Here is a 24,050-nt window from a genome sequence, read left to right as displayed (position 1 = left end):
GATGAGAACACATGGACACATAGAGGAGAACAACACACACTGGGGCCTACCAGAAGGTGGAGAGTGGGAGCAGAGAGAAGATCAGGAAAAATAACTATTGGGTACCAGGCTTAATAGCTGGATGATGAAATAATCTCTATGACAAACCCCCATGACACAAGTTAACCTGTACTTGTACCCCTGAAGTTAAAAGTTAAAAAAAGAAAATATATGGACTATAGGTTTTCTGATTTCTAAAAAATAATAGTAAAGAAAACATTTATTATGGTAGCTTCTATTAGTTAGGAATCTGAATTGAGTGTGGCTTAGGTGGGTGCCTCTGGCTTCAGGTCTCTCATGAGGTTATAGTCAAGCTGTCAGCCACAGCTGCAGTTGTCTCAAGGCTTGGCTCAAGTTGACTCAAGGCTGAAGAGTCTGTTTCTGAGCTCACTTGTGGTTATTGGCAGACCTCAGATTGCTCATGTGGGTCTCTCCGCAGAGCTGCCCCATGACACGGAGGCCGGCTTCCTTCTTGGCCAAGAGAGGGCATAAGAGAGTACCCAAAATTCAAGGCTTAGTCTCTTATAACCTAATTAAGAAAATCACATCATTTCTGCTATATGCTGTTGGTTAGAAGTGATTCACTAGGTCACTTCAAAGTGGGGATCATTGTGGGCCACTTCAGAGGCTGTGTATGGTGGCTGGGGGACACACACACAGTTTTGCACTAACTTGTGGTCCCCCCAAATTCATATGTTGAAGTTCTAACCTCTGGTATCTCAGAATGTAATCATATTTGGAGAAGGTCTTTAAGGGGTGATTAAGATAAAATGAGGCAGTTAGGGTGGGCCCTATTCCAATACAACTAGTGTCCTTGTATGAAGGGGACATTTGGATAATGGAGAGAGACACCAGGGATGCTTAGCACAGAAAAAGAGGACACAGTGCAAACAGAGGAGAGAGGCCTCAGGAGGAACCAAACCTGCTGATAACTTGATCTTGGATTTCACTGTGAGAAAATAAATTTCCATTGTTTAAACCACTTAGTTTGTGATACTTTGTTATGGCTGCCATAGCAAACTTATATACACATATATAACATTTTTAAAGAAAATGTTTTTCATAATGTTTAAATTTCATGGTAATCAGAATTTATCTTCTTTTTCCCCTTGAAATTGTAGGAGCAATGTTCCTTTAGTTGGGACTGGGGGCCTTCCTTTCCTACCCAGGGAATCTGGAAAGATGTTAGAATTGAAGCCTATAATATTTGTCACCTGACCGACTTCACATTTTCCCCAATATATGGTAAGCTGAAAGAAGTGATTTTTTTTTCTTTTTGAGTCTTCTTGTTATAAAAATTGGGTTTATAATTGAAATACAGAGGTATGTTTCTCAGAGATTTAGAATTTTTAAAATCTTTGTAGTACAATCAATTTATAAAAGTAAAAAATAGGTACAAACTGATTTTACATGAAAATTGACAATATAAAGCAGGTATGTAGGTAAATATCTTTTAGCATATTTTACAGAAAAAGGAAAAAATAAAATGGAAGAGCAGCTCCAAGTTTTCCTGAGATAAGTATTCTTTCTTGAAAGGACTGGGCCTGCTGGCTGGTGCTCCTTTTTGCAGCCTCTCTAGTCACTTTTAGTGTCGAATTCTTGCTTTGCTCACGTTGTTAGACTGACTTGCTGTCTCTGTACATTTTCTTCATAACCGGGAGCACTACTCTGAGGGCCCTGACACAAGGGCCCTGACACAGCAGCCTTGTGAAGAGTTAAAAATAAACTGGAAGGTAAATAGGGCAAAAGAAAGATTTCTTTTCTTTTTTATTTTTATTTTTTGAGACGGAGTTTCACTCTTGTTGCCCAGGCTGGAGTGCAATGGCATGATCTTGGCTCACTGCAACCTCCACCTCCCAGGTTCAAGCGATTCTCCTGCCTCAGCCTCCTGAGTAGCTGTGATTACAGGCATGTGCCACCATGCCCAGCTAATTTTGTATTTTTAGTAGAGACGGGTTTTTTCCGTGTTGGCCAGGCTGGTCTCGAACTCCTGACCTCAGGTGATCTGCCTGCCTCAGCCTCCCAAAGTGCTGGGATTACAGATGTGAGCCACCACGCCTGGCCAAGAGAAATATTTCTAAGGTGAAAAATAGTACTTTTTTAGTTGAAGCAACTATTCAATATCAAGGAGCATTGAAACAGAACCTCAGAAATCTCACAGATGTCAGTGGATAAGTTAAAAGCTGGTTAAATATTTGTTGCTTTCTTTGCTCAGCACTGTGTTTATTTGATGTAGAAAAGAAATAGAGTAGGTACACTGATCCTTCATGTGTGGGAAGGGGAGATACAAACAATTGCCAAACAAAACAAATAACCTTCCAAGATAAGAGCCAGAAAATCAAAGATCAGTGAGGATTTGAGAAGTTAGGGAAATGAAGGGTGAAGATGGAGGCAAGTGAGATCTTAAATGAGAGCATGCAATGCTCAGTGTAATCACATGGAAGCCTAACTAGATGAAATCAGTAAGAAAGAATGTGATGTGTCAGTACAAGAGTTCTGTTATCTTGAGAGCCCTGGTGACCTTAGCTTGCTATTCAATTAGAGAAATCTGTATTATCTGAAGGCAGAAGATGAAAGCAAATGACAGATGCTTCAATTTGAGGAGGTTATTTGGTGCTGTTGGTATTTTTAAACTTTAAAAATGCATTAAAAGATCTAATTTAAGTTGTACATGTAAATGTGGCTGTGCTTATAATTCTCTAGTTTAGTGCTTCCCAAACTATTCTTCTGAGGTGTAATCCAACTAAAGATTTTCACTACTAAAATCAAATAGTGGTTTAATTTCCCTTCATCCCATGTTACCACCCATACGTTTTCTCAGGTATAAGTAACAGAATCTGGTATAAGAAGTGGTCTGAGCCGAGCGCCATGGCTCATGCCTGTAATTCCAGCACTTTGGGAGGCTAAAATGGGTGGATTCCCTGAGCCTAAGAGTTAGAGACTAGCCTGGGCAACATGGCAAAATCCTCTCTCTGACAAAAAAATACAAAAATTAGCCAGGCCTGGTGGCATTCACCTGTAGTCCCAGCTACTCAAGAGGCTGAGGTGGGAGGATTGCTTGAGCTCAGGAGGTAGAGCTGCTGTGAGCTGTGATTGTACCACTGCACTCTAGCCTGGGTGATGGAGTGAGATGCTGTTTCAAAAAGAAAAAAAAAGTGGTCTGATTTAGCAAAAAGTTATTTATTTGTTTTGAAGCTTAATCAGTATTTTAGGTGGTCTGCAAAATGCATTATAAGCTCTAGGTACCCTGATGCCTGAAAAAATTTTGAATAATACTGCTCTAGTTTAATTTACAATTTTGAATATTAAACTAAACATTTCTTCCTGAGTTATTAGAGTTCACTTTATTAGTCACTGGTGACTGGGTGAATGTTATATGAATTAAATTAATTTAAATGATGCTTAAAATTCAATTTAGATTCAGTGTAAACAGTTCCTCCTTTCAACTACATTTGGGAAGGTTAAATATATTTTTAAATTGATACATAATATTTGTACATATTTATGGGGTATGTGTGATATTCTGTTACATGCATAGAATGTGTAATGATCAAGTCAGGGTATTTCAGGTATCTATCACCTCTAGTATTTATCATTTCTGTGTGTTGGGAACATTTCAAGTCCTCTCTTCTAGCTATTTTGAAATATACAATACATGTTGTTAAGCATAGTCACACTATTACGCTGTCAAACATGAGAACTTATTCCTTCTAATTAAATGCATGCTTGTACCCATTCATCAGCCTTTCTTCATTCCTCTCTGCCACTCATACCCCTCCTATCCTCTGGTCTCTATTATTTCACTTTCTACCTCCATGAGATCAACATTTTTACCTCCGACGTGTGAGTGGCAAGATGCAAAATTTGTCTTTCTGTGTCTGACTTTCACTTAACATAATGACCTCCAGTTCCATCCATGTTGCTAAGACATGATTTTATTCTTTTTTATCCATTCATCTGTTGATGGACACTTAGGTTGATTCTATATCTTTGCTATTGTGAATAGTGCTGCAGTAAACATGGGGGTGCAGGTATCTTTTTGTTATATTGATTTCTTTTTCTATGGATAAATACCTATTAGTGGGATTATTGGATTGTATGGTAATGGTTCTACTATTAATTTCTTGAGAAATATTGTATTTCCATTGTGGCTGTACTCACTCACATTCCCATTAACAGTGTATAAATGTTTCCTCTTCTCTGCATCCTCCCCAGCATCTATTATTTTTTGTCTTTTCAGTAATAGTCATTCTAACTGGAGTAAGATAGTATTTGTGGTTTTGATTTACATTTCCCTGATGATTAGTGATGTTGACCATTTGTGCATATACCTGTTGGCCATTTGTATGTCTTCTTTAGAGAAATGTCTATTCATATCCTTTGCCCACTTTTAAATGGGATTATTTGCTTTTTTTTTTTTTTTTTTTTTGAGACGGAGTCTTGCTCTGTGGCCCAGGCTGGAGTGCAGTGGCCGATCTCAGCTCACTGCAAGCTCCGCCTCCCGGGTTTACGTCATTCTCCTGCCTCAGCCTCCAGAGTAGCTGGGACTACAGGCACCCGCCACCTCGCCCGGCTAGTTTTTTGTATTTTTTTTAGTAGAGCGGGGTTTCACGGTTTCACCGTGTTAGCCAGGATGGTCTCGATCTCCTGACCTCGTGATCCACCCGTTTCGGCCTCCCAAAGTGCTGGGATTACAGGCTTGAGCCACCGCGCCCAGCCCCGGGTTATTTGCTTTTTTACTGTTCAGTTGAGTTTCTTGTGTATTCCAGATGTTAGTACCTTGTCAAATGGATAGTCTGCAAATATTTTCTCTCTTTCAACCAGTTGTCTCTACATTCTGTTGAATGCTTCCTTTGCTGTGAAGAAGCTTTTTAGTTTAATATAGTACTATTTGTCTATGTTTATGTTTGTTATCTTTGCTTTTGAGATCTTAGCTGTAAAATCTTTGTCTAGATCGATGTCTTGAAATGCTTCTCATATGTTTTCTTCTAGTAGTTTTATTGTTTCAGGTCTCATGCTTAAGTCTTTAATTCATCTTGAGTTGATTTTTATTTATGGTGAGAGATAAGAGTCCAGTTTCATTTTGCATATGGATGTCCAATTTTCCCAGCACTATTTATTGAAGAGGATTGAAGAGGGTGTTCTTTCTTCAATACATGTTCTCTGACCAAGGTGCCTTTGTGAAAAATCAGTTACTTATAAATAAGTGGATTTATTTCTGGGGTTTAGACTTTGTTCCTTTGGTTTATGTGTCTGTTTTCAGATAATGTGATGTAATCTTTGACTCAGGATTGCGTTGGTTTTTTGAGCTCTTTTTTGGTTCCATGTGAATTTTAGGATTGTTTTTTTCTATTTCTGTGAAAAGTGACTTTGGTGTTTTGATAGTGATTGATTGCATGGACTCTGTAGATTGCTTTGGGTAGTATGGTGGTCATTTGAATGATATTAATTCTTCCAACCCATGAGCATGGGATGTTTTTCGATTTGTTTGTGTGACCTCTTCAGTTTATTTCATCAGACGTTTATAGTTTTCCTCATACAGGTCTTTCACCTTTTTGGTTACATTTATTCCTACGTATTTTATTTTTTATAGCTCTTGTAAATGGGATTGCCTTCTTGATTTCTTTCTCAGCTAGTTCACTATTGATGTGTAGAAATACTACTAATTTTTGTATGTTGACTTTGTATCCTACAAATTTGCTGAATTTATTTATCAGATCTAAGCATTTTTTGATGAATCTTCCAAGTTTTTACAGTTATAAGAGCATGTCATCTGCAAAGAGGAATAATATTACTTCCTCTTTTCCAATTTGGATACCTTTTATGTTTTTCTCTTGCTTGATTGCCCTGGATAGGACTTCCAGCATTTTATTGGATAGGAGTGGTGAAAGTGGGCATCCTTTTCCCTTTCTGATTCTTAGAGGAAAGACTTTTAGCTCTTCCTCATTTGGTGTGATGTGAGCTCTAGGTTTTTATATATGGGCTTTATTATATTGAGGTATACGCCTTCTATGACTAATTTGTTGATAGTTTTTATCATGAAGGGATATTGAATTTTATTAAATGCTTTTTCTGCATCTATTGAGATGATCATATGTTTTCTGTCTTTCTGTTGATGTGAGGTATCACATTTATTGATTTGTGCAAATGTAAGATCCTTGCATCCCTGGGATAAATTCCACTTGCTTGTGGTATATTATCTTTATGATGTACTGTTGGAGTTGGTTTGCTAGGATTTTGTTGAGGATCTTTGGATCCATGCAAATCAGGGATATTGAGCTGTAGTTTTCTTTCTTTCTTTTCTTTCTTTTTTTTTTTTTTTTTCTTGCTGCCTCTCTGTGTGTTTTGATATTAGCATGATGCTGACCTCTAGAATGAGTTAGAGAGAATTATCTCCTCTTCAATTTTTGGAATAGTTTGTGTAGAATTGGTATTAGTTCTTTGTTGTAACTTTGGTAAAATTTGGCAGTGAAGGCACCCAGTCCTGGATTTTTTTTGTGTTGGAAGATTTTATTACTGATTCAGTCTTGCTACTTATTATTAGTCTGTTCAGGTTCACTATTTGCTTGCTTGCTTGCTTGCTTGCTTTCTTTCTTTCTTTCTTTCTTTCTTTCTTTCTTTCTTTCTTTCTTTCTTTCTTTCTTTCTTTCTTTTTCTTTCTTTTCTTTTTTCTTTTCTTTTCTTTTCTTTCCCCTTTCTTTCCTTTCTCCTCTCTTCCTCTCTTCTTTCTTTTTTCCTTTCTCTTTCTTCCTTTTTTCCTTTCCTTTCCTTTTCTGCCTTGCCTTGCCTTTTCCTTTTTCCTCCCCTCCCTTCCCTTCCCCTCCCCTTCTCTCCCCTCCCCTCCCCTTCCCTTTCCTTCCCTTGCCCTGCCTTCCTGACAGGGCCTTGTTATGTTGCCGAGGCTGGTTTCCAACTTCTGTTCTCAAGCAGTCCTCCTGCCTTGGCCTCCCAAACTGTTGGAATTACATAAGCTACTGTGCTTGACCTCTATTTTTTTTTGTCAGTCAGTACTGGCAGGTTGTATGTGTCCAGAAATTTACTTATTTCCTCAATGTTTTTCAGTTGATTGTGTATAGTTGTTCATAATAGTCTCTGGTGTTTCTGTAGTATCAGTTGTAATGTGTCCTTTCTCATTTCTAATTTTATTTATTTGGGTCTTCTCCTTAATTAGTCTAGATAGGGGTTTATCAATCTTGTTTTCAAAAATAAAGTTTTCATTTCATTGATCCTTTGCTGTTTTTTTTTTTTTTTTTGGTCTCTATTTCATTGAGTTCTGCTCTGATCATTATTATCACTTTTCTTCTTTTAATTCTGGGTTGAGGTTGTTCTTGTTTTTCTAGTTCCTTGAGGAGTATTGTTAGGTTGTTTGTTTGAAATCTTTCTACTTTTTGGATGTAAGTATCTGTTGCTATAAACTTCCCTCTTAGCACTGCTTTTGCTGTATTTTGGTATGTTGTACTTCAATCTTTATCTGTTTCAAGACATTTTTTTATTTCCTCTTTAATTTCTTTCTTGACCTAATTGTCATTTCAGAGCATGCTGTTTAATTTCCATGTGCTTGTGCAGGTTTCAAAGTTATTATTATTGATTTCTAGTTTTATTCCATTGTGTTATGACAAGATACTTGATATGATTTTAAATTTTTGAAAACTTGTTGAGTCATTTTTTGGTCTAACATATTATCTATCCTTGTTGCTATGTGCTAATGAGAAGAATGTGCATTTTGTAGCTATTGTATATTTTGTAAATGTGTATTAGGTTCATTTGGTCTAAAGTACAATTTAAATACAATGTTTCTTTGTTAATTTTTTGTCTAGGTAATCTACATAATGCTGAGAGAAAGATGTTGAAATCTCCCACTATTATTGTATTGGAATCTATCTCTCTTTAGATTTAGTAATATTTGCTTCATCAATCTGGGCGCTCCAAGTTGGGTGCAGATATATGTAGAATTTTTATATTCTCTTGTGGAGTTGATCCTTTTATCATGATATAGTTACCCTTTTTTGTGTGTTTTTACTGTTTTTTGACTTAAACTTTGTTTTATTTGATGTAGATATAGCTATGCCTGCTCATTTTTTATTTCCATTTTCATGGAATGTATTTTTCCATTCCTTTACTTTCAGTTCATAGATGTCTTTAGGGGTGAGTTGAACTACTTGTAGACAGCATATAATTTCGTCATGTTTTTGAAAAATCCTGTTAGCCAATTTATATCTTTTAAGCGGAAAGTTTAATTCATTTACCCTCAAGGTTATTATTGATATATGAGGGCTTATTCCTGTCATTTTATTAATCGACTTCTGGTTGTTTTGTATACCTTTTTTTTTCTTTTTTTTCTTTCCATTATTATTATTATTGTTTTTTAAGCTTTAAGTTCTAGGGTACATGTGCACAATATGCAGGTTTGTTACATATGTATACATGTGCCTTGTTGATGTGCGCACCCATTAAGTCGTCATTTACATTAGGTATATCTCCTAATGCTATCCCTCCCCCCCCACCAACAATAGGACCTGGTGTGTGATGTTCCCCTTCCTGTGTCCAAGTGATTTCGTTGTTCAGTTGCCACCTATGAGTGAGAACATGCAGTATTTGGTTTTCTGTGCTTGCGATACTTTGCTGAGAATGATGGTTTCCAGCTGCATCCATGTCCCTACAAAGGACACGAACTCATCCTTTTTTTATGGCTGCATAGTATTCCATGATGTATATGTGCCACATTTTCTTAATCCAGTCTGTCACTGATGGACATTTGGGTTGATTCCAAGTCTTTGCTGTTGTGAATAGTGCCGCAATAAACATATGTGTGCATGTGTCTTTATAGCAGCATGACTTACAATCCTTTGGGTATATCCCCAGTAATGGGATGGCTGGGTCAAATGGTATTTCTAGTTCTAGATCCTTGAGGAATCGCCACACTGTTTTTCACAATGGTTGAACTAGTTTACAGTCCCACCAACAGTGTAAAAGTGTTCCTATTTCTCCACATCCTCTTCAGCACCTGCTGTTTCCTGATTTTTTAATGATTGCCATTCTAACTGGTGTGAGATGGTATCTCATTGTGGTTTTGATTTGCATTCCTCTGATGGCAAGTGATGATGAGCATTTTTTCATGTGTCTGTTGGCTGTATGAATGTCTTCTTTTGAGAAGTGTCTGTTCATATCCTTTGCCCACTTTTTGATGGGGTTGTTTGTTTTTTTCTTGTAAATTTGACTGAGTTCTTTATAGGTTCTGGATATGAGCCCTTTGTCAGATGAGTAGATTGCAAAAATGTTCTCCCATTCTGTAGGTTGCCTGTTCACTCTGATGGTAGTTTCCTTTGCTGTGCAGAAGCTCTTTAGTTTAATTAGATCCCATTTGTCAATTTTGGCTTTTGTTGCCATTGCTTTTGGTGTTTTAGACATGAAGTCCTTGCCCATGCCTATGTCCTGAATGGTATTGCTTAGGTTTTCTTCTAGGGTTTTTATGGTTTTAGGTCTAACATTTAAGTCTTTAATCCATCTTGAATTAATTTTCTTATAAGGAGTAAGGAAAGGATCCAGTTTCAGCTTTCTACTTATGGCTAGCCAATATTCCCAGCACCATTTATTAAACAGGGAATCCTTTCCCCATTTCTTGTTTTTGTCAGCTTTGTCAAAGATCAGATGGCTGTAGATGTGTGGTGTTATTTCTGAGGGCTCTGTTCTGTTCCATTGGTCTATATCTCTGTTTTGGTACCAGTACCTTGATGTTTTGGTTACTGTAGCCTTGTAGTATAGTTTGAAGTCAGGTAGCGTGATGCCTCCAGCTTTGTTCTTTTTGCTTAGGATTGTCTTGGCAATGCGGCCTCTGTTTTGGTTCCATATGAACTTTAAAGTGGTTTTTTCCAATTCTGTGAAGAAGTCATTGGTAGCTTGATGGGGATGGCATTGGATCTATAAATTACCTTGGGCAGTATGGCCATTTTCACAATATTGATACTTCCTATCCATGAGCATGGTATGTTCTTCCATTTGTTTGTGTCCTTTTTTATTTCACTGAGCAGTGGTTTGTAGTTCTCCTTGAAGAGGTCCTTTACATCCCTTGTGTGCTGGATTCCTAGGTATTTTATTCTGTTTGAAGCTATTGTGAATGGGAGTTCATTCATGATTTGGCTCTCTGCTTGCCTGTTACTGGTGTATAAGAATGCTTGTGATTTTTGCACATTGATTTTGTATCCTGAGACTTTGCTGAAGTTGCTTATCAGCTTAAGGAGATTTTGGGCTGAGACAATGGGGTTTTCTAAATATATAATCATGTCACCTGCAAACAGGGACAATTTGACTTCTTCTTTTCCTAACTGAATACCTTTATTTCTTTCTCTTGCCTGATTGCCCTAGCCAGAACTTCCAACACTATGTTGAATAGGAGTGGTGAGAGAGGGCATCCCTGTCTTGTGCCAGTTTTCAAAGGGAATTCTTCCAGTTTTTGCCTATTCAGTATGATATTGGCTGTGTGTTTGTCATAAATAGCTCTTATTATTTTGAGATACGGTCCATCAATACCGAATTTATTGAGAGTTTTTAGCATGAAGGGCTGTTGAATTTTGTCAAAGGCCTTTTCTGCATCTATTGAGATAATCATGTGGTTTTTGTCTTTGGTTCTATTTAAATGCTGGATTACATTTACTGATTTGCGTGTGTTGAACCAGCCTTGCATCTCAGGGATGAAGCCCACTTGATCATGGTGGATAAACTTTTTGATGTGCTGCTGGATTTGGTTTGTCAGTATTTTATTGAGGATTTTTGCATCAATGTTCAGGGATATTGGTCTAAAATTCTCTTTTTTTTGTTGTATCTCTGCCAGGCTTTGGTATCAGGATGATGTTGGCTTCACAAAATGAGTTAGGGAGGATTCCCTCTTTTTCTATTGATTGGAATAGTTTCAGAAGGAATGGTACCAGCTTCTCCTTGTACTTTTGGTAGAATTCGGCTGTGAATCCATCTGGTCCTGGACTTTTTTTTGGTTGGTAGGATATTAATTATTGCCTCAATTTCAGAGCCAGCTATTGGTCTGTTCAGGTATTCAACTTCTTCCTGGTTTAGTCTTGGGAGAGTGTAAGTGTCCAGGAAATTATCCATTTCTTCTAGGTTTTCTAGTTTATTTGCGTAGAGGTGTTTATAGTATTCTCTGACGGTAGTTTGTATTTCTGTGGGGTCGGTGGTGATATCCCCTTCATCATTTTTTATTGTGTCTATTTGATTCTTCTCTCTTTTCTTCTTTATTAGTCTTGCTAGCGGTCTATCGATTTTGTTGATCTTTTCAAAAAACCAGCTCCTGGATTCATTGAGTTTTTGGAGCCTTTTTTGTGACTCTATCTCCTCAGTTCTGCTCTGATCTTAGTTATTTCTTGCCTTCTGCTAACTTTTGAATGTGTTTGCTCTTGCTTCTCTAGTTCTTTTAATTGTGATGTTAGGGTGTCAATTTTAGATCTTTCCTACTTTCTCTTGCGGGCATTTAGTGCTATAAATTTCCCTCTATACACTGCTTTAAATGTGTCCCAGAGATTCTGGTATGTTGTATCTTTGTTCTCATTGGTTTCAAAGAACATCTTTCTTTCTGCCTTCATTTCGTTATGTACCCAGTAGTCATTCAGGAGCAGGTTGTTCAGTTTCCATGTAGTTGAGCAGTTTTGATTGAGTTTCTTAGTCCTCAGTTCTAGTTTGATTGCCCTGTGGTCTGAGAGACAGTTTGTTATAATTTCTGTTCTTTTACATTTGCTGAGGAGTGCTTTACTTCCAACTATGTGGTCAATTTTGGAATAAGTGCAATGTGGTGCTGAGAAGAATGTATAATCTGTTGATTTTGGTTGGAGAGTTCTGTAGATGTCTTTTAGGTCCACCTGGTGCAGAGCTGAGTTCAATTCCTGGATATCCTTGTTAAATTTCTGTCTCATTCATCTGTCTAATGTTGACAGTAGGGTGTTAAAGTCTCCCATTACTTTTGTGTGGGAGTCTAAGTCTCTTTGTCAGTCTCTAAGGACTTGCTTTATGAATCTGGGTGCTCTTGTATTGAATGCATATATATTTAGGATAGTTAGCTCTTCCTGATGAATTGATCCCTTTACCATTAGGTAATGGCTTTCTTTGTCTCATTTGATCTTTGTTGGTTTAAAGTCTATTTTATCAGAGACTAGGATTGGAACCCCTGCTTTTTTTTGTTTTCCATTTACTTGGTAGATCTTCCTCCATCCCTTTATTTTGAGCCTATGTGTGTCTCTGCATGTGAGATGGGTCTCCTGAATACAGCAAACTGCTGGGTCTTGACTCTTTATCCAATTTGCCAGTCTGTGTCTTTTAATTGGACCATTTAGTCCTTTTACATTTAAGGTTAATATTGTTATGTGTGAACTTGATCCTGTCATTATGATATTAGCTGGTTATTTTGCTCAGTAGTTGATGCAATTTCTTCCTAGCATCGATGGTCTTTACATTTTGGCATGTTTTTGCAATGGCTGGTACCAGTTGTTCCTTTCCATGTTTAGTGCTTCCTTCAGGATCTCTTGTAGGGCAGGCCTAGTGGTGACAAAATCTCTCAGCATTTGCTTGTCTGTAAAGGATTTTATTTCTCTTTCACTTATGAAACTTAGTTTGGCTGGAAATGAAATTCTGGGTTTAAAATTCTTTTCTTTAAGAATGTTGAATATTGACCCCCACTCTCTTCTGGCTTGTAGAGTTTCTGCTGAGAGATCTGCTGTTAGTCTGATGGGTTTCACTTTGTGTGTAACCCGACCTTTCTGTCTGGATGCCCTTAATATTTTTTCCTTCATTTCAACTTTGATGAATCTGACAATTATGTGTCTTGGAGTTGCTCTTCTCGAGGAGTATCTTTGTGGCGTTCTCTGTATTTCCTGAATTTGAATGTTGGCCTGCCTTACTAGGTTGGGGAAGTTCTCCTGGATGAGATCCTGCAGAGTGTTTTCCAACTTGGTTCCATTTTCCCTGTCACTTTCAGGCACACCAATCAGACGTAGATTTGGTCTTTTCACATAATCCCATATTTCTTGGAGGCTTTGTTCATTTCTTTTTACTCTTTTTTCTCTACATTTCTCTTCTCACTTCATTTCATTCATTTGATCTTCAATCACTGGTAACTTTCTTCCAGTTGATCGAGTCGGTTACTGAAGCTTGTGCGTGCGTCACGAAGTTCTCATGTCATGGTTTTCATCTCTATCAGTTCTTTTAAGGTCTTCTCTGCGTTGATTATTCTAGTTATTCATTCATCCATTCTTTTTTCAAGGTTTTTAGTTTCTTTGCACTGGTTACATAGTTCCTCCTTTAGCTCTGAGAAGTTTGATCGACTGAAGCCTTCTTCTCTCAACTTGTCAAAGTCATTCTCTGTCCAGCTTTGTTCTGTTGCTGGTGATGAGCTGCGTTCCTTTGGAGGGGGAGATGCGCTCTGACTTTTTGAATTTCCAGCTTTTCTGCCCTTCTTTTTCCCCATCTTTGTGGTTTTATCTGCCTTTGGTCTTTGATGATGGTGACGTACTGATGGGGTTTTGGTGTGGGTGTCCTTCCTGTTTGTTAGTTTTCCTTCTAACAGCTGATTTCTTCAGCTGTAACAGCATCAGTGGTGTTTGTGATTTCCTCAGTGGCTTAGAGTATAGTTGTTAGTGGAGGTTGTAGTGAAGTTTTGCTGGGGATGGGAACATCAAGAGGCCAATCCTTAAACTTCACTGGTGGCAGCAGCAGGCTGAGTGTGCTTGTCCTTGGGCTTCAGTGCAATATATGCTGGCACTGGTATTAGTGAGTCCAAGCATGATGAATCTTGGGCCTCCAGGTGACTGGCCTGCTTGGGTGCTGGCAGCGGCAGTGGTAGACCACTGGTCTGGATGGGTGGGTCTCCAGGCCCCGGGCAGCAGGTATGGCATGGGAAACGGCAGTAGCAGTGACAGGACAATCCTCTGGTTTCCAAGAAGTCTGCATTGGTGTTGGCAGTGGCTGCAACGGGCTGGGCACACTAGTCCCCAGGCCCGTAGGTGGCACATGCAGGCAGATGTTAGCTGTGGTAGTAGCTGCAGGTTTAGTGGGCCTGTCCTCAGGCTCCTGGAAGGAGTGCTCAGGTACCAACAGTGGTGGTTGGGGCAGGGTGATCCCCAGGCTTCCAGACCATTTGCTCAGGCACTGAGTGGGAGTGTAGAGCCAGGCCAGGCAGGCCTGTCCTCAGACCCCTCTAGTGGTGCATTGGGAGCTGGTTGTGGTAGGCAGGCATGGGATAGTATCCAGAGCACTGGTGGAATGCTTGGGTGGGGGCAGTAGTGACTGTGCTGCCGCCCTTCTCCAGGGGAGGATGGGGTTGCTTTCAGTGGCAATAGCTGTAGGTGAGTGGAGAGCATGCACTTTTGCCCCAGGTAGTAGAGATAAGCAGGGTAGCCCTTCCACAGGGTGTTTTGAAATGTGTAGCAGCCCTGTTCCTGGGGGTGGTGGAGTTGCTTCAGCATTGATGGCAGCAGCCAGCAGCAGTGCCTGGCTTCATGTGGGGATGTCAGTAACTCTCCAGGAATGTGGAGATGTAGGGCTTTTAAGCCCAAAGGCAGCATGGAGTCTGGTTGGGGCTAGGCTCTCAAAATGGTGCCTTGCTTTAACCGCTTAGGAGCTCCCTCTCTGGAGCAATGCCATTGCGTATCTTGTAGCTCCCTCTACTGGTCTTGGGGTCTGCGAGAGTGGAGGTGCTCTCAACATGGCTAGGATTGCAGGAGTCCATGATGGGTATGTAGACCACTGGAGGCGACTCCCTTACCTTTTCCCAGCACTGGGGAGCCTCTCCAGGCTTTCAGCTGCTCCCTGCTAAGCAGGGTTCCTTGCTTTTCTCTCCTTCCTTACCTTAGCTGTTTTCTGTCACTTTTCTGTTGAATTTCAGTGTTTTCTGATAGGTGGTCTATCTGAAGGGGTTCTTCTTTGTGGAGGTGGCGAATACCAGATGCTGCTAGTCAGCCATCTTGAAGCTCCTCCCTCATTTTTGAAAATTTATGACTGTAATATATTTTGTACTTAACATAGAGAAATATATGTTTCCTGTTCAGAAGATGTGCTTTGTGCATGTTAAGTAGTAATTCCTATATTTCTAATTAATTTCATAGTTATCAATGTGGTTGTTTGATGTAATAAAATTAGAGCATAAGCTCATGAGAGCATTAAAAGAGTTCTACCTTTAGTAGTTTCTTCAGAATTTTTTTTTTCAGTTTTTATCTGGAAGACAGCAGGTATCACGGATATCAATAGACGTTTAAATGTTGAGAAATAAGAAAAGAATAAGCTAATGTAGTCTGGATACTTTTATGTATTTATTTGGTGTATACTATGAGACAGGCACTGTGAGAGTTACTGAATTTTTTTTAAAAAGCTGAGTTCATAATCAAAAAGATACATATAATTTTTATTTAAAATAAAATGTATTCATTTTTAAAATTTAAGTGTGGAATGAGGTGGGTCAAAACTAATGAAAGGCTGGGCATGGTAGCTCATGCTTGTGATCTTTAGCACTTTGGGAGACCAGGTTCAAAGGATCACTTGAGGCCAGAAGTTTGAAACCAGCCTGGGCAAACATTGTCTCTACAAAAAATAAAAAAAATTAGCCATGTGTGGTGGTGTATGCTTGTAAACCCAAGTACTCGGAGGCTGAGGTGGCAGTGTAACCTCCCAATGAATTCACCTTGCCTGCCGCCTAAACAGAGCTGATTTATCAAAACAGGGGAATTGCAATGGAGGAAGAGTAATTCAGGCAGAGCTGGCTGTGTGAGAAACCAGAGTTTTATTATTACTCAAATCAGTCCCCCTAAGCATTCAGCATTTGGGAATCAGAGATTTTTTGTTTTTTGGTTTTTTTTTTAAGACAGAGTTTTGCTCTGTTGCCCAGGCTGGAGTGCAGTGGTGCGATCTCGGCTAACCGCAACCTCCGTCTCCCAGGTTCAAGTGATTCTCCTGCCTCAACTTCCTGAGTAGCTGAGACTACAGGCGTTTGACATCATGCCCAGCTTATTTTTTGTATTTTTGGTAGAGATGGGGTTTCACTGTGTTAGTGGGGATGGTCTTGATCTCCTGACCTCATGACCCACCTGCCTCGGCCTCCCAAAGTGCTGGGATTACAGGCGTGAGCCACCACGCTGTGTGGGATCAGAGTTTTTGAAGATAATCAGGTGGGTAGGGGCTTGGAAAGTGGGGCATGCTGAGCGGTCAGGTCGGAGACAGAATCGTAAGGGGAGCGAAGTAAGGTTTTCTTGCTGTCTTCTTTACTGGGTAGGATGGCAGAACTGGTTGAGCCAGATTACCAGTATGGGTGGTGTCAGCTGATCCATCCAGTGCAGGGTCTGTAAAATATCTCAAGCACTGATCTAGGTTTTACAATAGCGATGTTATCCCGGTAGCAATTTGGGAAGGTTTATACTCTTGGAGCCACTTTCTGCCTTCCCCCTGTTGAGGCGAGAAAGAGATACTGTAATCTTTGTGCTTTTTCAAGTGTTCAATTTATATCTTGACTTAAAATTAGCGAGTTTACTCCTGAAGATCAAAAGACCAACCATTGTTCCCTAACTTAATTGTGTATGACAGAAGAAAGCCTATTAAACTAAAAAATTAAGTTTGCATGACCCCTAAACTGTAATTTCTAATCTTGTAGCTAATTTGTTAGTCCTGCAAAGGCAGACTGGTCCTCAGGCAAGAAGGAGTCTTTTCGGGAAAGAGTTGTCATCCATTTTGTTTCAGAGTCAAACAAAATTCCTTCCCAAAGTTAGTTCAGCCTACTGCCAGGAATGAATAAGAACAGCTTACATGTTAGAAGCAAGATGGAGTAGATTAGGTCTGATTTCTTTCATTGTCATAATTTCCTCAGTTATAATTTTGCAAAGGCAATTTCAGGAGGATTACTTGAGCCAGGGAGGTTGAGGCTGCAGTGAGCTATGATTATTCCACTGTATTCTGGTCTGGGTGACTAAGCAAGACCCTGTTTCAAAAACAAACAAACAAACAAGTAAACAAACAAAAACTAATGCAAACAGTAGCTATCTCTGTAGTAGTGTTACAAATGGTTTGCATTTTATTCCTCTGTTTAACCGTCTTTTCTAAATTTCTATATTGGTCCTCTGTTATATATAGGTATATGTAGTAAGTGGATAAAGCAGTTATTAAAACAAACTAATCTAGTCTAGTAACTTCAGCTAACTTGATGTGAAAGCCTAAACTAATTTGTCTGTGGGACACTTTCTGCCTTCCCCCTGTTGAGGCTAGAAAGAGATACTGTAATCTTCGTGCTTTTTCAAGTGTTCAATTTATATCTTGACTTAAAATTAGCGAGTTTACTCCTGAAGATCAAAAGATCAACCATAGTTCCCTAACTTAATTGTGTATGACAGAAGGAAGCCTATTAAACTAAAAAATTAATGTGAAATTCTTGTGAATTAATTTACTTAATAAGTATATATGTATATGCATATATGTATATAAGTATATATAAGTATATACATATATAAGTATATATGTATTTCATAGTTATCAATTTGGTTGTTTGATGTAATAAAATTAGAGTATAAGTATATATGCTCTATATATGTACTGTACTATATATAGGGTATATACACTATACCCTGTATAAGTATATATGTGTATATACACACATATATATATATGTTTCTTTTCTGTATTCTTAGTCCTTAAAAATAGTGGTTTCTAAACTTTTGCACTTTTTAATATCCTGTGGTCATTTGTTTGATTTGCCCTAACTTCAGCTTCCTAAATAATGTTCACATATTCTTAATGTTTAAGGTAGTTAATAGTAAAAACGATTTATGTTTGAAAAAAATACTGAGGTCAAAGGAAAGCAGAAATTACTGCTGTTTATCTTTATCTCTAAGACTTCTGTGACTTATCTAAACACTACGAGATTCCAGTTCATTGGCGTGACTTTCTTTAAAACCTCAGTAGCAAATATTAATTTGAAGATTTATCCTTAGCTCTGAAATATTCTAATCAGATTTTAAATATCGATAACTATTATATTACCTTAAAAAGTGAAAGAGTAACTTTAAAGTACTTTAAAAAGTGAAAGAGTAACCCTGTATTGGGAAGAGAAACTCAGATGCTTTTTAGTGGGTGTGGAAACCCGGCAAGAATCTACTGTCCTTTTCCCTTGGAGATGAGGGCTGGGAGGGAAACTTACCTCATCACTTAGGAGAAGAAAGGGAGAAGTCTGGGCTGAACTTGGGATACTGAGATATGTGGGAAGGAGATCGGGGAGAGGGTAACTGGTAAGGGCAGATGTCTCAATTCCAAGGATTAAGGACATTTGTAAGCAAATAATCTGTCCAAAACTGAAGGCCCTGGATGGTGGTGATGATGATGATGATGGTAAGTGTGTGTGTGTGTGTGTGTGTGTGTGTGAGAGAGAGAGAGAGAGAGAGAGAAAGAAAGAAACAGACATATATCCATTTATTGATTATCTTGTCCATGCTAGGTCTGTTATGTTTACAATCTGATGTGAACTATTCACTAGGGCATACGTTTATTAGGAAGGGATGATTGCCTAATTTTATGAACTTTTCATAAAGTTTTATAAACATACTGAGTTAGAAATATACAATAGGTATTTTCTGTTGAAACAATACACTGTTCACTTTTATTACCACAGTAGTAAATATATAACAAATAAATAATATGGAGATGTTTTTCAGCGTGTGAGCTCCCTTGTCTTCTTGAGCTGAGGTGAGCTGTGAATCTTTGATGTGTGCTTGGAGCACTTCTGCTACCTTAAAGATGTTCTCTTCACCACCCTGTCCAAATTTACTTGCTGTCTCAGCCTAAAGCACTCTCTTCTTCCTGGATGATCTAGCCATGGAGTTGGAGTGTGGGCTAGCTCTCAGCCAGACCCTGGCCTGCTCAGTAGATTAAAGGGCATTGCAACCCTTGGGTTATGGCTTAATACAGAGACTATAATATTAAAACAAAGATTTGTCAGTCTTGCTTATTTGATAAGCATGCATTTATTTTTTAATGCATTCATTTGGAATCACTTTTTCATTCATCTTTAAATTATTTTATCCATAAAATAGCCCTTGAAAATAACTTTATGGGTATTTTGCTTGAAATATCCATAAAGAGGATACGTTGCTTGAATAATTTTTCCTCTGATTAGTCTCCTCATTGCTTGAGTAAATTTTCTTTGGAGCTTGCTAACTTATCCTTGTTCTAGGGAGCATTTTGCATTGGGTCTCTTTTGCCTTGATTTCATTTTCAAGGGTTTTGTGCTGCTGAGTAGGCAAGGAGATCTTGCTGCTTGGTGAAGAAGAGGGAAAACAGCTGTTTTAACTAACTGTGGGCCAGCATTTTTGGCTAAGGCAATGGTTACCTCTTTGAAAAGCAGCTGCTTAAGTCCGTCCTATTATTCTGGCAGGAGTACAGGAAAATATCTTATGTTTGAATTTATAAATTCCATGGCTTGGTCATTTCAGTGTGGTGTCATTACTGTTTCTTTAAATGCATGTGACTACCTTTCCTTGCAGCTTTTCATATTCTATTAAAGATGGAGGAAGAGGAGAGCCTGCAAAAGGGGGAGCTGTGAGGAGCTCAGCAGGGCAAAGCTAATCCAGGCAGCTATTTTTGAATAGCTTTTCCCCGCAATGAGATGAAGCATCTTTTTCATCTACCAGTGTTTGCAGATTCATCCCTTGCTGACTTGAATCCCTTGCTGCCTCTGAACTTTCACTGCCCTGCTAGTCCTTATGGTTCCCGATGCCATCCTGTATGCTTAACTGTGACCCTTGGGTATATTTTGTCTTTCTAAGTACATTCAGAGAGTTAGAGACAGCATATTTGCCTTTTTGGATTGGGATATAATTTATAATGCCTGTCAAGGTTTGCAGACAGTAGTTATTCAAGAAATAGATTTCATTTGCTTGACAGAAATGCTCACATAACTATTTTAGTGCCCTCATCAGGTAGTTTAGGTTACAAAGATGCTATTTTGATAAGTACAGGAACTGTGGCACCATAAAAATATACGTTTAGCAGAGGGTCAGACATATTATCTATGTTTGTAGCTTTCAGTGTTCTTTCTTTTTTTACTTTGAGACAAAGTCTCAGGCTGTTGCACAGGCTGGAGTGTAGTGGAGTGAGCTCGGCTCACTTTAGCCTTGACCTCCTGGGCTCAAGCGATCCTCTCATTTCAGCCACTCAAGTAGCTGGGGCCACAGGCGTGTCACTACACCCAGCTAATTTAAAAATTATTTTTATAGATGGGGGTCTCATTATGTAGCCCAGGCTGGTCTCAAACCCCTGGGCTCAAGAGATCCTCCTGCCTCAGCCTCCCAAAGTGCTGGGACTATAGGCATGAGCCATGACACCTGGCCCATTTCAGTATTGTTTTTTACAGAGACCCTCTTATAAGAGGCTAACATTTTATTGTTACAGTGCCCCCAAATTCTTTGTTTTACATTGAATATATTCGACATTTGGCTTTAGGGCTCTGAAAGGCAAAAAGTACCTTTGCTTTTGCTTTTCCTCATTATTCATATACAAATGTCAATCATTGTGTACCTGCGAGTGTCATTCCTTTTGGTAGGCATCACTGCGAGAGGCTCATGGAAAATCGAGAGCACCAGAGTTAGGAAACCTGGACCCTTGGCCTGGCCATTGGCTCAGGAGGGAAATTCTGCAGTCAGGGCCTCAGAAACACCTGCAAAGTGATGAGAACATCTCCAAGTTTCTTCTACCTCGAACATTTTGTGGTTCTTTTCCTTTGTTTGTAAATTAGAATAGTCATTACCACCTAGTGAGGGTATAAGTGTGGAACAACCCAGTTTTTCTTGAAACTAGACGTTACATGACTGGATGAAAACATTGATACTTGAGTCTTTTTTACAATCAATTGAAGCAAGGCTTAGCGTATAGTTTGGGAGTATGTCTTCCTGTTACTTTTTGACACACTTGAAGTAATGTAACTGAGCCCTCTTATTTTTCTACTTTCTGTGTCTCTCCTTATACCTTTTTCTCCTAGACAATTGAATAAAGCTTTTTTTTGACCTTTCTTCCCCCCAACTACATCTTAGCAAAGGAGTAGACTGTATGAGAATATAAGAGGAAGCTGGCATATTTGAGAGGATTTTGAAGGCTGATGTACTGGACACATCTACATGAGCTACAGTTGTCTTGTGATACTCTGAATGAAGGAGCAGCATACATTAATCTAGGCTATGTAGCTACTTACCCTTTCTACAAATTCTCATCCAGGTCAGACATGTTGTGCTCTTTGTTTTTTCTTTTTTTAAAGAACCCTCACTGAATCATCTCTGGCAAAGCCTTAAAGTGAATCAGTGGTCAAAACCACATTCTCTGCCATCCTCTGGGTTGCCTTCCTGATTGAGATTATATGAACAAACTATAGAACTCAATCTCTTCTGCTTGGGCATAGGACATCAGCGAGAATACCAATAAGCCCTCAGGCCTGGGAGGGCCTCAAGACCTCAAATTGTGGAGAGGGCAGGCCAGCATTGCCTTTCCACCTGTTTTGATAAAGAATTCCTGTCCTCTTTGTGCCCGGAGTTGTTTAGTCAAAGTGAAGAGAGGATGCAGAACTTGGTGGTGTGATTGGAAGGATGAGCTCTGTAGGGGATTCTAGAAGATATAGCAATTCTTCTTTCCTGCCCTCACCCCCAGTACTGCATCCATTTTTGAAATGATCTTGCATTTCACTTCAGGAGAGCTGGTGATGATAGGTGTTCTTCAGGAAATGGTGACTTAGTAATGCCAGGAGAGAGATAATAGGGAGCTGTATTCTAGAAATGGGGCTTAATTTATAAGATGGAGTTCTTCTTACCTTCAAATAGGATTATGCAATTTATAAATTTAATTTAGCAAGTGAGAGGGAGTAACCAAAGAACATCAGGAAAACTACTGGTTATTTAAGACTTTGCCCCTTGTGAACCTAAATTACCTACTTTTCCATGTGCTGCTGGAAGAGCACATTTTTTTGAAAGAAGAGGAGAGGGGAAAAATATATTCTTAAGTATATCTGGTGATAACTTTGTAGGCTCGTAAATCTTCATACTGTGTTTTTAATTCTACAACCTTAGTTTGTTCATTTAGTAGTGCTCAGGAGTGTTAACGGGTTATGCTTTGGAGGAGTGCAGACTTGCTTGAGAACCTTCCAAGTTCAAAGCAAGAGAAACTGGGGAATTTTGCCAATGACCTTTGAGGACTGCATTGTTTGTTTTCCTGTCAGAGGCTGTCACTAACAGCTGATTCTCCTACCAAAGAAGAAGTAGCAGAAAACAACACAGGAGGCTGCTTGGTTGGTAGGAGGTGCTGAAAGGACATAACTAAAATCTTTAGGTGAATATTAAGGAGAAGTATATTCAAATTCAGCGTAAAGGGAGTCTTTACAATAGCCAAGCCTAGCATAAATGGGAAGGCTATTTTGTGAGACAGAGGTTTTTTGTCATTAGAGATATTTAAAGAAAGGTTAGAATGGCCTTTTGGGGGGGAATATTCTAGGGCAGGGATTAGCAAACTTTTTGTGTTAAGGATCATACAGTAAAACAGTTTAGGCATCTGTCACAACTACTCAACTCTATTGTTGTATTGCAAAGGCAACCAAAGACAATAAGTAAACAAATGAGCATGACTGTTATGTTAGTCTGCTGTGGCTGCCCTAAGAAAATACCATAGGCAGAGTGACTTAAATAACAGAAGTTTATTTCTCACAGTTCTGGCAGCTGGGAAGTCCGAAATAAAGGTGCTGGCCAGTTTGGTTTCCAGTGAGGGCTCCCTTCCTGGCTTGCAGACAGATGCCTTCTTGCTATGTCCTCACATAGTAAAGAGAGAGACGGATATCTATTTCTTCCTCTTCTTATAAGGCTGCAATCCTAACAGATTACTGCCCCACCCTTATTACTTCATAAAAAGCTGGAGGTTAGGGCTTCAACATATGCATTTTAGAGGAGGAGTCCCCATTTAGTCCACGGCATCTGTGTTCCAATTTTATTTATAATTTTTATTTATAAAAACAAGAGGTGGGCTAGATTTGTCCCAAAGACCATAGTTTGATAACCTATTCAATAGAGGAAATTAAACACTGATGAGCCAGTAGACTAGCTGATCTGCCAGCTGACAGATTCAAAACCTGGAGGCTGTCGGTAAGTAACCTGCAAAATTAACTGGATCAGAACAAACCTAATTCAGGGCTCATTGACTAGTATTTCTCAGAATAAATCATTTAATAAACAAAAATAGTTCTTAAGTCCAGGATTAATTTTACTTCGATGTGCATCAAATCTATGCTTTTGGCTGATGGGAGATGCAAATGATAAACTGTGCTGGGGTCATCTTTAGAACAGGCCTGGTGTGGTCCTACAGTTGTAAACAGTGCCAGTTATAAAGTCTTTTGTCATTGATCAGCATACAAACCTAGCTTTTTTTTTTCTTTTGCAGCAAAGCCATGATTACTAATCTCTTTATTCATAGGAGACGGGTCTCTAAGGTATTTCTCAGATAGTAGCTTTCTCCCTCCCCTTCCTTTGGAGAAAAATGGAAGCCACTAAATAGGAACTCCTTCCATATTTTGCCACGAATCATAGAAACTTAAGTGCCTCTGCACAGTCACTGCTTTTCTCCTTTTTTTCTGTGGCAGCAAAGAATGAGAACCTTTTTTGCTGACTCTAACCCCCTGTACCTCCAAGCTTTTTTGAGATTTCATCAACAGTTTCTTCTGCATAACTTTAAAAAGGGTCTCTTTTTCCATCCAGCTCTTGTCCCAAGTCTGTCCCATTGCTCTATCTTGTTTAAAAATAAAAACTAAACACAAATCCAATTCCAGAGACATTATATAAACAATGTAAATTTAACAGGAAATGGAGGACAGAGTCGTACTGCACATATATAAAACTCTTCTTCAAAACCCTTTTGAAGCATTCTGACAACCCCAAACTCCACACCCAAAGTTCATCCCTCATCTTTCTTCTTTCCATATAGCTCTCCTCTTCGGTCTTGTTTTCTCTTCTTTCTGA

At 38.9% G+C, this 24,050-nt stretch overlaps 1 protein-coding gene across 4 annotated transcripts in view; it reads left to right on the top strand.

Annotated features, from left to right (window-relative positions):
• The window catches only part of MANBA (mannosidase beta), a 135,188-nt gene that overhangs the window by 44,988 nt on the left and 66,150 nt on the right, over nt 1–24,050 (top strand). For all 4 annotated transcript variants that reach the window (XM_028848647.2, XM_078002035.1, XM_001101549.5 and 1 more), the window contains one exon: nt 1,161–1,284. In XM_028848647.2, coding sequence (XP_028704480.2) covers nt 1,161–1,284 — 124 coding nt within the window. The remainder of the gene's footprint in view (nt 1–1,160; nt 1,285–24,050) is intronic.

Source organism: Macaca mulatta, chromosome 5 (genome assembly GCF_049350105.2).
Source record: "Macaca mulatta isolate MMU2019108-1 chromosome 5, T2T-MMU8v2.0, whole genome shotgun sequence".
In the NCBI taxonomy this organism is placed as follows: Eukaryota; Metazoa; Chordata; class Mammalia; order Primates; family Cercopithecidae; genus Macaca; species Macaca mulatta.
This window is presented reverse-complemented; position numbering and strand designations above follow the sequence as displayed.